Source organism: Eimeria tenella, genomic scaffold, assembly GCF_000499545.2.
Source record: "Eimeria tenella Houghton genomic scaffold, Eth_scaff64, whole genome shotgun sequence".
NCBI classification, from domain to species: Eukaryota; Apicomplexa; class Conoidasida; order Eucoccidiorida; family Eimeriidae; genus Eimeria; species Eimeria tenella.
The window spans coordinates 105,110-120,397 of NW_013543430.1; the positions used below are offsets into that span (position 1 = coordinate 105,110).

General features: G+C 50.8%; 3 protein-coding genes across 3 annotated transcripts; 1 reads left to right on the forward strand and 2 right to left on the reverse strand.

Annotated features, from left to right (window-relative positions):
- ETH_00033350 (NAD-dependent deacetylase, putative) lies at positions 1 to 2,085 on the forward strand (the record flags this gene model as incomplete). Its single annotated transcript, XM_013377851.1, has 7 exons — positions 1 to 86; positions 272 to 358; positions 463 to 700; positions 925 to 1,011; positions 1,191 to 1,382; positions 1,633 to 1,691; positions 1,926 to 2,085. The coding sequence occupies 7 exons, from the start codon at positions 1 to 3 to the stop codon at positions 2,083 to 2,085; spliced, it is 909 nt and encodes a 302-aa protein (XP_013233305.1).
- Positions 2,086 to 3,133: 1,048 nt separating this feature from the next.
- ETH_00033355 (uncharacterized protein) lies at positions 3,134 to 6,513 on the reverse strand (the record flags this gene model as incomplete). The annotated part of the gene is made up of 7 exons (XM_013377852.1): positions 3,134 to 3,181; positions 3,348 to 3,481; positions 3,595 to 3,687; positions 3,834 to 4,242; positions 4,442 to 4,672; positions 4,920 to 5,070; positions 5,285 to 6,513. 7 exons carry the CDS (start codon positions 6,511 to 6,513, stop codon positions 3,134 to 3,136), a joined length of 2,295 nt encoding a protein of 764 aa, XP_013233306.1.
- Positions 6,514 to 8,285: 1,772 nt separating this feature from the next.
- On the reverse strand, positions 8,286 to 12,159 carry ETH_00033360 (oxidoreductase, putative; the record flags this gene model as incomplete). Its single annotated transcript, XM_013377853.1, has 11 exons — positions 8,286 to 8,319; positions 8,412 to 8,616; positions 8,800 to 8,947; positions 9,118 to 9,483; positions 9,598 to 9,928; positions 10,080 to 10,256; positions 10,359 to 10,598; positions 10,705 to 11,212; positions 11,330 to 11,500; positions 11,623 to 11,746; positions 11,860 to 12,159. The coding sequence occupies 11 exons, from the start codon at positions 12,157 to 12,159 to the stop codon at positions 8,286 to 8,288; spliced, it is 2,604 nt and encodes an 867-aa protein (XP_013233307.1).
- Between the last annotated feature and the right edge of the window lie 3,129 nt (positions 12,160 to 15,288).

The following is a 15,288-nucleotide window of genomic DNA, read 5'->3' on the forward strand; positions in this document are numbered from 1 at the left end:
ATGGGCCAGTGGTTAACATACATGCGCCCAAAGCGCACGGAGCACATTTCCATTGAACGGCTGGCGGAGGAACTCCGCAGAGCTAGGTGCGTTTCTTCCTGCATTCATTTTTCTTATCCTGCCACAGCATACCAGTAGTCATTCGGTGATACGAGCGTCTGAAACTCCAGTGATCGTTCTCGTTAGCCGTCGTGATTGTGTGACCTCTTTGTAGAGCCTGAATTCCGCTTCCGTTTAATTGTGTACTTGTTGTTACTTTTGTTTCCTTTAGGTACGTTGTAGCGCTGACTGGCGCTGGGGTCTCAGCTGAGAGCGGCATCCCCACCTTCAGGGATCCGTCTGATGGCTTGTGGCAGCGGTAAGGATTGCTAAACCGACCCTTAATGCATTATTATTAATAAAATGTAGCGAATGACCTATTAGTGCTCTTCATTTGCTTTGGAGGTTGTGTCTGTGTTTCAGGTACGATCCTGCAGTGTACGCGACCATCTGGGGCTTCTGGCGGCAACCCAGTAAAATATGGCAGTTGCTGCACGAGTTCCTGAATGAGCGCGAGCCTGAGCCCAACAGGGCTCACTTGGCTTTGGCCCAGCTAGAGGCTTTGGGGATCGTTAGGGCAATTGTTACTCAGAATGTGGATAACCTACACCAGGATGCAGGCAGCAAGCGCGTAATTGAGTACCATGGAAACCTGATGAGCGTGCGTGCTATCTGGACTAACAAGCGCACTTGTTAGGATTTGCTTGCTGGGCAGATTGTGTTGCAGATAGAAGACAAGGGAGGGCGGGGTGGTTCCAACACGTATGCATATGCGGAACCGTGGGTAACTAGCTGCTCTGTTCGGTGTACGTTGAAGTGCTGCTTCTGTCATCCTTCACACTTTTTGTGATTCTGATTTTCGCTTGTTGTTGTTCTTTTCTGTAGGCCTCTTGCTACCGGTGTGGCGCCAAGATGCAGCTAACAAAGCAAATGGCAAGAAACCCTTCATTCAAAAAGAAACTTCCTCCCAAGGTGCATACAAGTGATGCTTAGAAGGACGATGTAACTTTCATTTTTAGCCCAAGAAAGAAAGAATAGCCGTGACAGGACACTGAGAGCTGTAGTAGAATCTCTTGCGAGCGTATTAGCAACTGCTAGCAACCTGCGCTGCAGGCGTGGGCCACTAGCATTGTTCTGCGCGTAACGTGCAGTGCGCATGCGGCGGCTACTTCAAACCAGATGCCGTTTTGTTCGGCGAGGGCATCCCCTCCAAGGCTGTGCGGGAGGCGAACAAGGAAGCCGACGCATGTGACTTGATGCTGGTGGTGGGCACTTCGGCAACTGTCCAGCCGGCCTCAGACATACCCTATAGAGCCATGAAGAAGGGGGCTAAAGTAATTGAAGTGAGCCTTGCATCTTTTTTAAAGTTCAGCTCTAGAATTCAGGATGCAGTGATAGGCGAGGAGCTGTGATCTCGCTAAGAGAACCTCTGTGAATCCCTATCAGGCTCTAAAAAGGCACCCAAGGGACTTCCTAGAGAGCCTTAAGGAGCCTTGGAAAGGCCATCAACACAATTCAGAGGAGCAGCATATTTTGAACTGTTACAGGGTCGACCCTTCAACCAGTTAGTGTCCCGACATGTCATGCCTTTAGGTGAATTTGGAGGAGACAGGATTGACTAACCGAATATCAGACATGATATATATTGGCAGGTAATGTACAGGATTGACTAACCGTATATCAGACATGGTATATATTGGCAGGTAGTTGCCCACCGTGTGTCGAATTGATAGGGTGCAAGCACACATTGGTCGAAAGCACCCATTGTTGGGCTTCTTCTCATGCTCAGTTGTTGCTCGTCATGTACTGCAACAAATGGAGATGTTGCCTCCTGGTCAAAGTGTGTAGCGTTCATTGGCCGACGGGGCTCGGTGCATGTGCTGCAGGGCGAGCGACTTGATGCAAACGCTGCAGCTTCTTGAGCCGCAGCCTCCTGAGGCATCAGCCGGCGACCCCGTCCCTGCAGAGGGATTAACTGAGCCCGCGGTTACTGAACCCAACGCGAGCGCGGAGTTAGCACGTGAACCCCCAGGGGAAAATGAATGAGTAACTATTTTCCAAAGAGGAACTTTAATCTGGAGTTTGCATCACAGGACGTGGCACCTGAAACTTCAATGCGTGCACTTCGATAGAGTGCAGCAAAATCATCCCTAATCCCAAGTACCAGCAATGCAGCTTCCGCTCGTGCTGCCGCCAGAACCAATGGCGCCAGAACGTATGAGCGCGAAGTGAGAGTAACTCCTACGGAACTTTAGGAGTGTTTGTTACGTGCAGCTGAGCAGTATTGTGCAGTTAAGTACGTTTCCCGGCACATATCTGTATACAGACAACTTCGTGGAGTGCGCAGAGCGGCTCTTTGTCCCCTTCTCGGCATTACGGGCGGGGCTTGACAGCACTTTGCAGCTCCATTTTCAGAATGCTTTCAGAAGCAAACTGACGCGGGGTGTTCATCTGCATGGGGATAGGTGCTGTAGCGGCTATCGGTGCGAAGCAAGCGCAGCAGCTAGAATTTGCTCCAGCACCACTCTCTCAAAAGCCACTGTTACAGTATGAGTACGCTACCGCAGATTGGTGAAGTTCCGACACTAAAAAGCAAGCCGGAAGTGAGATCCTAGTGCAACCAGTGAGAACAGGCTGACCTCGCCACTCTAGTAGGCATGAATGTAACAAACAGCAACATTGGGACGCTCCTGTATTTTCAAGTGTGGAAGAAACATCACCTTGACCGCGGTCGAACATGGGCAACTCATCGTGCAGCAGGCACTCAGCAGTTCGCCAAATTCACCAAATAACGATGGGGAAACGTGAAAAAGACACAAGTGTAGTGCCCTGCCCCGTGGCTGTGGATGGAAGGACGGCAACAGACTGGTGACGCGGTTCGAAAGGCTAGCCTAGAAATGTGACTACCTTTGTCGAAATCTGGGGAGTTTAAAACTGTACACTGGGTTTTCTCGATGCTCACTGACTATGAGCAGCTACGTGTTGTTGAGTTCACAATCGTAAGCTTCTCGCGAGCAGTAAATTATCCAACAGTTTATTGCCCATTTTTCTGAAGCACTTTGTAGGAAGAAAACAATCAACAGGACGGTCTTCGTCAGAAATTGGCACCCCCAATGGTCAAGTAGTACTCTAAGAGGTCGCCCTAGGTAGCAACAGCGCACAACCGTGTGTCTATGGGCGTGCGCACATACATACCGTTCGTATTCATGATGTGAGGCACCCCTGGACACGCTGAAGGATACGCTTGGATGTTTATACTTCCATACACGCATAAGGCAGTTGCAGCAAGGTACGGCACACTAACTTACCACGCGGAGCTGAAGGCTGGTAGACCGGTCGTGAAGCAGCCCTCTTCGAGTCAGCGGGAAAACGACTGGAGAGTCTGGGGGCAGCACTTTACACTGTAAGCCCCAAGCGCGCTGCGCTACCGCTCCTACTGAGCCTGCAATCGCATAGATAAGCAGGCTGCTTCAACACAGGTTCTTCAGCGGTACAGGTTGAAGGGCTCAGTACTGCGCGTCCGCGCTTCAGTGTGGTTGTTCGACCACCTCTCACCTTCTCGTACTGCCTTATAAAGAGATCGCCTCACGAGTACATCTATGCCTGAGTAAGAAGTGGACACGTGATGTAGTTCTGGCTCCAGGCATTCTGCAAACAACAGAGCGCACAAATCTCTGCGAGTTTACATATGACATATGGCAAAAGCGCCAGCCGATGCAAAACCTGAACAGAGCACAGATCGCGCATTCACTCCCTTTTATCTGGCATGAAGCAGCAAAATAGCAAGAACTAACCCGCCCGCTTCAGCCTTTCAGTGGTCATATGACGGTATTGATCACTGTCAAACCACTCCCCATACTGTATTTCCAGTGGGCACCCCTCATACAGTCCCCTCGAGGCCGCCTCCAACGCCTTCGACCCTGTAAGGGACCCCGATGCTCTCCTTGTGACGCGTAGGGGAAGCCACCTAATGGTGGAAACGTCGGCAACTCCTATGCCATTGGACAGTGCCAATGGTACCTCTACGAAGTCCCCTACGCACACTGGGCCTAGATGGGTCAACACGGCCTGCCCCGTCTCATCCCCGTGGAACCGGCACAGGTCACGATGAAGCCACATCCGTCGACTGGTTCCCGCGTGGGCAACAGCCACTGAGAAGACTGGTACCTCGCGCCGGCACTGCCCAGTGGGCGTGCCACTACCCTAAGCAAGTTCAGATGAAAAACACACCACACAGGAATAGTGCAATTAATGCGAAGGAAATGCGGAATACGAAACCTGCTGTAAACCGAACCATGTAAAATTTGAAATGGCTCCGCCTATCGCGTGTGAAACTAAAGTCTGAAGGCCTATCAAGTCCCGTTGGTTCTTCGTTAGTATTAATATCCTCTTCGTGTCGTACCCTGCTAGGTGGCCGAACGATAGCCACAGGACTTTGTCCCTCGTCTTGCCTGCCTCGCAACGTTGACCTCCAGGAAGAGGGACTTGCGTCTGCCCAGCGACAAGCAGAATCAGTCGCCTGCTCACTTTCTGTGAGATCTGGGAATACGTAAGAGTCTCTCGTGGAAGAGAGATGACGATACTTGAAACAGTACCCCAGAGACAACACGTTATTTGCCGCGGGTGGCAGTACCTAAAAGTACAACGGAAAACAGCTTGCCTAACCATGTACCAAGTTCGGCTGTAATATGTCCCCCGCAAAATTACTCTAGATGAGGGCCCATCCTCACGTCGATCAACACATCTATACTTTCTGCAACGTGCAACTTTACTGTGCAAATACTTAGCACTATATTATGTAGCTCCAACACTTTGACACGAGACTCAGATTTATTACATGCAATGGACTACGTAAAAGAAAAACAGACAGCGAAGTTTACCTTTGCTGTGATCACCCAATCTAATCTGGCACCCTTCCCATCTGTCGTGTGCAGCGCCTGCTGTTTGAGCGTGGCGATGACGGGCGAAAAATACTTGCCATACGAGTCCTCAAAGTCTCGAGTAATAGGAGCGCACATATCAGCAAGGCCGCTGCGGAGGCAGACAGTATAGACACAAGCAAACAAAGGGAGACCCAGGCAAATAATAAATGAACATGAATCAGTGGGAAAGCACAAGGAGCACCTGGAAGGCAGCGAGAAAGTACGTAAATGAGCAAGCAGCTGAAACGAGAAAGCGCCATCAAACAGAGAAGCGTGTGCCTCTGCATTGTGCAGCATAGCGCTGTAGATGGCAGTGTGCGCACTTGCTGATCTTCATAAACCAATGGACGCACACACCCATGGCAGCCCCCAGAGAGGGCCCCAGAAGTAGTGGCAGCAGTGTCTGCAGAGCTTTTCCCTCCAGAAACGGGGAATGGTTGCATGCAGGACCATAGCACACGCTGCTCGTCGCAGTTATGTCGCGTGAAGGCAGGGCAACTGGCGCCGTGTTTTCCCTCTCCCTTGCTGGTTGTTGGCTCCTTTTGACGGCAACGGTCGTAGGAACGCAAGATCCCAAGGCCGAGTTGGGAGACAACGGACAAAACATCTCAGCTTCCTCAATCTGCACCGCAAGAGTCCCGTGCCCCCTCCCTTCGCGGCCCCTAGCAGCGCGTTCCCTTCCAACATTCCTGACGCCGCCTTCAAGAGGACGAGTGGCCGCGCCATGAAGATCCTCCGCTGCACGACGCCCAGCTGGGGCCCCCATAGAGCTTCCCTCTGGTGGGCCTGTTACATAGCCCTCTAGCGGCCCAGCAGTGTGGCCCTCAGAAGCCTCTGTGGTCTCCCTGTCCGAGGCCCTGCGCTGGTGCCGCTCATCATCCGCATGCAATATCAGGTCTGCAGCAAGATGCTGCGGCCGCTGCTGTGGCGTTGGCGGCTGCAAGTTGCTCGTGGAACTCGGAGAGGTCTGCCCGGCGGAGAGTCTCGTCGCTCTGCAGGAAGGGTCGGGATCGCTGACCCTACTTCTTCCGCAGTCGCTGAGCTCCGAGCTCTGTTGCTTCAGCGTCTCAGCTGCTCTAGAAACAGTAGGAGAGCAATGCGACATGGAGGGAAACGGCAGTGGCGACTGCGCCCTCACTTGAGGGGCCTTTGCCCGTGTAAAAGATGGACTAAGCCCCCTCAGCATCTCATCCGCCGTTTCCAATGCTTCAAATTCATCGGGGGCCCCGTCAGAATTAGTGTCTGTCGTCTCTGCTATGCTGAGGGTCGCAGGCAGTCGGGTCCCCGCTATCGCCTGCTCGACTAGCGCTGCGGCGCTGGCCCGGCTGGACCCACGAAACGACCTTACTTCCTGCCTCATCTGCTGCCTCTGAAGCTTCTGGAGCTCCCTGTGAGTCACTGCCTGCAAGCTCCCGCCTGCTGTGCTGCAGCACTCTCTGGGCGCCGCTGCTTGGCTGTCACGGGAAGCGGAGGAGAAGCGGGCTTCGATAGAAGCCCGAACAGCCAAGTATCCATCGAGAGGTACGGTTGGATGAGAGGGATTGTTACCCATTGATTCTGCGTAGAAGCTTCAGTGAACTGGCTGGGCTGGACCTCAGTGAATAGCGCAGAGTAATGCTATACAGCGGCAGGAAATGGGCGACGAGCCCTGCAAAGGCTGCAGCTACGAATTGAGTTTGTTGAGACACGCTTCATGGAATATGATTGGGTATTTCTTGTCAATTTCATCAACTCCATAGGTGTGTGCTACTTTGGTTGTCGCCCTGCTGCGTCTGCCGTTCTGGTACAGGGGGGCATTGTTGAAGTACGTGCTGCTTTTTAAGCCCTCTTCATGATCAGATACAGCAAAATAAAAGGCTTTGAGTACAAAGACACTTTTAAAAGTGATCGCATAGCCTTTAGACCGATTCTACAACGGGCCTGCTACGAGGGGCCCACCAACTCCCGGGCCGGGGCCTGAGAAGCTGCTGTAAATTCGTGAGCGCAGTTTCACCGAGAAGATTCTATTGACCTTTTTTAGTCAAATGCTTTTGTTATTAAAGTAAAAAGAAGGAAACCAGTGGAGCCGAACAGCTCGGGCGACGGCAGGTCGCAACACACTACCAGCGGACCGTGTACAACGGACCGTGCGTACTGCTGCGAAAGATGGCAGCATCTGCTTTACACATCAACGATGCGTACTTTGCGCATGCTTTTCATGATGCAGAGAGCTGATTAAGTGAACCAAAGGCGTACTTGATCCCACGAGCCGCGCATTTCGGATCCCTTACTATTGTGAAACCATTGGCAGCATGCTCGTTCAAAATCAGGAATTGATGTAACAATACAGTGATTTTTTCAAGCACCATATCCACGCATTAGCCCTTAACACATTTGTACAGGAACACTGATCCAAAGAAGCCAGCAGCGAGGCACGCCAAGCGGGCTTGTCTTTGAAGGTCATCTAATGGCAGCTGTGTTGTGATGCCTGACCACCAGAAAATATTATCTTATTCGAGAACGCAGCCATATGCCTGCTTTTCGTCTGAAGGGTGGCACTTCATTATCTCCTCATGGCCAACTCGGATGGAGACTTGAGAGTTGCAGAGCAGAGTGGGTGGGAAGATCAAGTGACAGCGCCCGTAGCAACTGCTTTGCTGCTATGTGAGACACTAGATTTGCACTGAAAATAAGTGTGTAATTCAGATGAAGCTGGTGCCTTGTTTTGCGGTAAAGGTGAGCTGCGAAGTAACAACTGGTTGCCTCAGCAACTGTATTCCTCTGTAGAACAGTGGCTAGAACGGAAACAATTGAGTGATCTACGAATTCACAGAGTAACCGTTCCACGGTATTCTCGGGCCTCATCGAGGAACGAAGTACTAGAAAACCAGCCAGCCAGCATAGATTCAATGTATGCTGCCTGGAGGTTGAAACAGATACCCAAGAAGCAGCTAGAATGTGAGAGCTCAACATGAACCCTGATCGCGAACAAATGCGGTCAGGACTTTAGCCTGACCGAGTTTTAGAGTTTACGGGAAAAATCAAGGTTTGCCTTGCCCTCCGAATCGCGGCAGATGAAGAATGCAGAACAGGTTAACTTTAAATACAAATCGTACAGGTCATTCAGCAGAGAGGAACATTTGGTGTGAGTTGCTCCGTGGCGAGCAGCGCAAGTTTAGCACTACCAAAAGGGAGATTTGTGGTGCAATTTTGCTGGTGGTACGATTCATCTGAAACCTCTACCTTTGGCTCTCTGGCTTCTTGCCAGTGCCTCGAAGATTTAACTGCATAGGAACGGGCCGAAGCACGCATAAGCGGCTTGGCAGAATGCTGGCCAGTAGACCTCTATTGCTCCCCTAGCATCATCTCGCCAGCGTACCTGCAGAAACACTCAGTGACCATGCTGCATTGTGGGCGTTAAAGCTCAGAGTGCTCCCTACACACACCGTGAAGTTTGAAGTCGAAACTCACCTGCCCAGCGCCATGATGGTGAAGACCGGATTCATTCGTGTAAGTTGGGGGAGCACAGATGCATCCACAATAGAGAGCCCATTGACGCCCTTCACTTGGAACTTATCGTCAACCACCCTGCCCATGGGAGCGCTACCGTAGGTGTGACCAATGCTGGTCATGTAGGTCAGTGCAAATTTAGCTAGTGCTTTAGGATTCTGGACGCCTGAAAAAAGGATACAAGGCATCCAGAAGTGCTTAAAAGACAAAATATCGAGCTCACTGGATCATTATTGGCAATCCAGTACGACATGTTACCACTTACGGAGCGCCGCAGTGGCCAATTGACTTTTATACTGTCAGTATAATCATTACAAAATATAAATAAGCAGGCCCTGCGACAGCTCACTTGGCAGCCTTGGCGGATACGTTGCAGCCCACTGCTCATCATCAGCATGTGCGACCGATACGGTGTTGAGGCCAAAGAAGGGGGCAAGAAACTCTTCCTTTTTGACGGCACCCCCGCTATCTGCGGCGTCCGCGCTCGTATAAGGTTCCTACAAAGGCGCAAACGTCCCTAGCAACTCTAAAACAGCACCAGAGGCAGAATATTTAGTTTATACAACTGCAGCTCAAACGACAAGCGCAAAATGTGGCCCTAGGTGCAAATGCGATATTTGGTACGGCTTGCAGATGCCTGCTCAAAACAATGGAAGGGTTGTTTTACTTTGTTTTGTTGTTCGGCGAAGGCAGGCTGGCCTGGAAGCCGGATGCATTTGGTGTTCCCGTAGGCAGTGCAGCAAACATCAGACTTGGCGCAAGTGTGATTTTGAATGGCCTCTTTTGTGCAGGGTTTCCTGCAGTCCTCAATAGATTCTTTGAGGACTGGGTCTTCTTTGGAAGCCCTCAGCGCTTGTTCAGATTTTATCGAATCTGCAAGCTTCTTCAACTGATCCATTTTTTCGGGGCCCAAGATTTGTTCAATTTCCGCATCGAGGCGACGGCCAAGTGTGCCTAAGTGCAGGGAGGGATCCTTAGCAGACTCATCTGTGCGTTCCACATGAGCACGGTACGAATCGAAATCAAATCCGACCTGCGAGTGAAAAGAGCAACGCATTCTCAAGGCAGCATACAAGATGATTGCACAATGCAACAAATAATTCTTCTGCCTGAAGACTCGCAACTATGCGCCTGAAGGAGAGCTGACCGCCTCTAATCGGCGCTTGATGCCGAGCCGTTCAATTTTTGCCTCGTCGACGTCATTCTCAACAAATGCACTGTAGTCTTCGTATTCGTTGCCTTCTTCATCCTCATACACCGCAGGCTTCATGCGGTAGCCCTCGTTCACCACCATCAGGCGACGCAGGCGCCTGGACTCTGGGGGAATTAGGTCTTGTAGATATCTTTGGATCTCTGCAAAGTTCGAAGAGTGAGTCAAAAATGGAGAAGTCGTGCTTGCCAGTGTCAGAAGAATATCGAGAAGTCCATTTAGAATTGCTAGTGGGCACGACTGGGGACCCTTTTCTTGGATGATGCCCCTGTGCAAGCAGACAAAGAGGCAATTTGCTCCTAGATTCAGCTTTGCAGAGATTTGCTGTCACCCTGGGCACATCGGTGTGATCCTACTCGGAGGTCTGCAGTTAATGTTCTTGAATAGGAACTGTGTGATGACGCTTAACTTCTGTTTACCTGTAGCTGTCTCCATTCAGCTGCTCCACCAACGTAGCAGTGCCTCTAATTGCATCGAAAAGATCCTGCTCATCTACAAGGTACTGCGGATCAACCACAACTTCGCCAGTAGGTTTAAGGCGAATGCTTCCTCGAGATTTTGGCTCCGAAGTGAAGTAGAAAGGAGCAACAGCCTTCCTGCAGCATTCGCATTCGTGCTTGGTTTCTACCCTGGTGTAGGCGTGCGGCGCTGTATCAATCAGCAACCGTGGCCGAAGCGCATAGGATGATGTTACGCACCTGAGGCACTTTACAATCGGCTGAGCAAGCACACAAAGGGGCTTCAAGAAAATTATACCGAACGGAGAGCGGTAGTTCGAGCAGGACTGGATAATCTCGGTGACAGCGTCGAGAATTGGGTCCTTGCGGAATGCGGTTGGGAACATATAACGCGAAGCATAGATAAACCCTTCAGCCAGTCGGTCTCCAGAGAGCTCCTCCATTGTCACCAAAGAGCACCCGAGGTTACGCTCGTTAATCCTGTAGTGCGTAAAGCATTGAAACAAAGATGCCGCAGGCGCCCATTTGCAAAGCTCCGCCATGAGCTAGAAAATCAACCATACTGGAAAACAGCTCGGCAACTTACCCATTTGATTTGCAGCGAGGACCAGTGTACTTGAGCCCCATGAACTGGCACACGCGGGGCTGGAGAGCCGGCGAAAGGTATTGCAGCACCCCAGGGAATAGGAGAAAGTCTGGCAGTATAACGGGAGGTTCGAAGCGATTGCTGACGGCGCTGTCATCTTCGTCGACAGTAATGATCTCGACAGGCACTTCTTGGTTCATTAGCCTGTTTATAGCCTCCCGGACCTCTGGCGTGATTGCCTTCTCAAGTTCTTCTTGCGTAAGAATGGGCTCAAAGGCTGGCCTGGAAAGTAGCTGGAGTCTGTTGACCTTTTTGGAGCCCGTATCTTCGTTGGCCTGCAAGCGGCGCAGTGATTTGCTCGGGTTAATTAGTGGAATGGAATCCGAGTAGTGCTTCAGAAACCCTGGAATCGAAAGGAATACTCTGTCGGAGAACGCCGAACCAACAGCAGGGCTATCCAGGACTTGGGGCACTTTGAGCAGCTTAAGTTGTAATGCTGGGCCTATTCCTGCAAAAAGAATCGCTACGCACGCCACGGGCTCCCTGGTTGAGTTCATGCATACAACTTGATGATGATGGGACTTTTAGTAAGCTGCTGTGCAATATACCAACTTTGAGACATTACCTGATCGATAGAGCAGAAGAGGAGTATTCACTGCTCCACCGCTGACGACGATCCGACCACTTCCTGGATTTGAAAGGCATACGCGACGTAGTTTTTTGGTTGGGTCGTTAACACCGGCGTTGACTAGCACTGAGGTGGGCTCCAAGAAAGTGCCAATCCAAGGTGCCCAGTCTGCAGGCAGCCGCAGAGGGTCATTCTTGATTTAAGCCTTTAGCACGAATCAGAGCTTCACAAATATTTTACTCTGAGTCTGTGCAACAGCACCTCCAGGATTTCCCAATATGTGGGCATACCTGCGGCAGATGAAGGGAAAAGGCTCCACAAATCTCCAATAGGCCTAATATCTTGGTACTTTGTTGGCCGGTAAACGACGCAGTTTGCAGTCTTCCCGTGGTCTGTATCTATGAAAGTAATGCTCTGCAGATAACAACATACTGTAGTCCTACATAATATGGCTTCTTGGTCGTGCTCAGCGGCCCCTCGGCCAGCCATAGTACGTGCGTGATGGTGTTTCAGTGGGATTTCCTGACCCTAGCAGTGTGCCGAGTCTTCACAACAAGGTTGGGGAGCCTCTCAAGAAGCGCATCGGATGCATTTCGCTGGAAGTTGTTCCCAGCATCGAAGAGAGAGTAGCCAACCCACTGATATCCTGGCTGAACATAGAGGCTAGGTTCTGGGTAGTCACCATCTCCGTAGTTCTTGTACCCCGTGGCTGTCAACGCCTCTTTGTAAGCGAGGCCGAATGGAGGCAGCACTGGCATTGCCCTTGCAAGTTTCCACGCAACGTAATCATAGGCCTGGCTCAAAACAAGTGCACTGTTTACGCGCATCTTGAACTCTCGACAGATATATTCAGCTGAGAGCTTCAAAACTGCTTGTTTGACCGAAATTTTGCTTTCGCTTGAAACAATGACTGGATATGAAGCTGCACTATGCTTGCCGAACCTCAGACTTTTAGCATTTCACCCTATTTACTGCAAAAGTCTCACCCGCTTAAGCCTTGGGTAATCAATGTTATAACCTGGGAATTGTCGAGCCATTTCCTTGAAGTACTCTTCTGTCTCGCCAATCACTATGCCTAGGTTGACAGCACTGCCGCCCCCCATGAGGGCACCCGAGAAGGTTCTAACACCTTGCACTGTTCCTACTGCTTGAGAAATGGTTGCGTCAGCAAGGCCAATCCCTGAGCAGATGAAGACCTAGAGCAGCTATAATCTACTGTCCCGTTGTAGTGCACTGCATGGCGGTGGGCGCCGCAACATGAATTGGAAAACTGAGCGGCTACGTGCCAACTGCCACGTCAGCCTCACTGAAAAAACGAAAAATCCTTACCTGCACCTTTGGCACTCATGGCATTTGGGGTGGTCTCTTTCGTCCGTTGCATCCCACGCTCCAAGAGGAGGACCCTTTTTCCTCCTGCACTCCGCAGGAACGACAGCAGCTGCTGCAGCATTGAGAAGTAGACCCTGCATGAAAGAAACGCCCTACTTACAAGGGCCCACACGTAGGTCCCATTAACAAACACTACTTCAAGAGTGCATCGGCACTCATTTTTGGCAAGATGCTGCTTTTTTCTGAAGATGAAGCTCAAAGACGCACCCTGAGAGAGGACATCGGCGACGGCGCACCCGGCAGCTCCGCCACCAACAACGATGAAATCGTAAGTCTCTTCATCGACTGGAAGCCTTTCGACAAGCTCACCAACGACGGTCTCATATTCATTTGAGCTGAAAAATTCATCCCTCAGCTCTGTAGAGGCATGCCAAACACACGCAGCCATGACGCACGTCCTGAACCAGGCGTAGCGAGCTCCACAATCGCCTTCAGAACCACGCCTCACCAGCAGGGTCCGAGAAATAGTTGTCATCTTGTCCGAAGCTGCGACTGGTGAAGCGTTGTGGCGGAGCTGCGTCTTTCGCTTGAGGCCCTGCAGAAGGCTCTGGGGTAGCAACGCAGGAAACGAACACAACGATGGCTGTTATCTGGACGTCACTCCAAAATGTTCTATGGCAAAGCTGGTAGAGAAGGGCATGCCCAGACGATTAGTGGACTCACCTCGGGAAAGAGGGCTTACAGGAGTGTCTGAAACCGGCTCTGCTTGGGAAGCCACACATGCGGCTGTTGCTGCGGTGAGCAGCAGCGCGCGCGCTGCGCGGCCTGTAACCATTTCTCGCTATTCAGGAGAAAAGGAAAGCAGGCGAAGAGAGATACCTCAAAATTACCTTAGTCTACCTGCACGTGCAACACGGACACAGCATTCATATCTGGCGACGTGTTTAGGCGGGGCCTCCAATTCCTGCAAAGCAATTACGCTGAGGAGAACAAGTAAGCCAGCTCCCTCCTAGTATTGATATTACTTGGGCTTATCACTCCGGTCAGTTGTGCTGGCTACAGGTGGCGTCAATGTTTTGCGTGAGCACATGGCGCGCCGAGCCCCTCCCACTTAGGAACTGCACTGGAGCTGCACCCACTGCTTCATTTCCATCAGGACAATAGCAAAAGTACTTATTGAAGGAACAAGAAGCGGAACCGCGACAAAGGGTGACGTTAAGATGGTCGATTTGGGAGCGACTGGGATCGCCATTCAGATTGCTCACCTTAAGCGATACCACCTGTAAAAATTTCGCCCCAAACGATAACCTTGATGCTCAAAATGTTAAAATTTCGGCAATAATTTTTGAAGTTTACACTATCACTGTGGGACACTGAGGGGCTGCTGTGAAGCTACCGAGCACTGTAGCAGTGACTCTATCGCGGTCCTGTGGTGGGGTCACCGAGACGGGGCGTTGGTACCTGTGGATAGGCACTGCCCTGTATTGCTCATGATGCGGGAAAGCAAATTAAAAGACCAAATGCAAAACATTTTTCCCAGATAAAAAATAAAATAAAAGAGAACGAATTGCTGTAGACAGGCCAATAGCTGGGATTTCACTTATTCGCTGTTGAACTGCAACTTGAGGCGTAGACCGGTCCACACGGGCGCCTGACTAGACCAATCCACAGTTTCTTGAAAGCTAGCTCTGGCTAGTTATGACAAAAAGTGATGCTGAGGTGGTCAATTTCTGCGTATCAGGCCCACAGTATAACGTGGGTATAGTTCGCGTATTCAATGCCTGCAGTTGCCAGACGGGCCAGGCTGCTAGCCTACCGGAGGCGCGGAAAGGCTCAGAAGATCTTTTCAGATATGTAAAATTCGTGACTTGTCATTGCCAATCATTCTTGTTGCGCGTTCGGAAATGTAATACCACTCAAACTATCCAGCATTTGATCGTAAGGCTAGGAAGTGCTCAGCAGTGAAGAAAGCCTGTGTGCGAATTCTACGCAGTCAATCTCCCTTGCCATCATACACGTAATAGATCCATAAACCCATCTCCCGCCATCTTCTGCTCGTTCTAAATTGCTCATGTTCGACTATTTTAACGGCCACGAGGCCGCGTCACACCCCCTGTAAGGAATTTCGGGCCAAATGGATAAAGGGCATGTAACAGCATGCATAATGAACCACAACTGCAGGTGGATAAAAAGCATATGGAGATGCCCCAGTTAAATCACAACTGCAGGGGGTGACTGAGTTGCTGACTATGTCGAACGACGAATCAGCAGCCATCCCAAGAAGATAAAAAAGCACTTCTGTCTTGTTGGCCTCGTACTTTGGTCTCAGGTAGATGAGACTTCACAAGGCACGAATGGAATCAACAGCGTCCTAACTTCGACAGCTGGCCAAAAGCGCAACGTGACAACAGCTTTCAGCATGCCTTCAATTAAACTTCCTCTGTCAACAAAACGACAAATAAGCGGGATTTCCGGCAAGGGAAATGTGAAATGCGTATAAATGTAAAATGCCTGCGCGGTGCATTTTTCCAGGGTGTATCTGAGTTCGTCGTCGTGAAAGAGTGCTTCTATGTCTTGCAAAAACGCGTCTCGTATCATCTCGTACGACCCCCAGAATCGCCACCGTG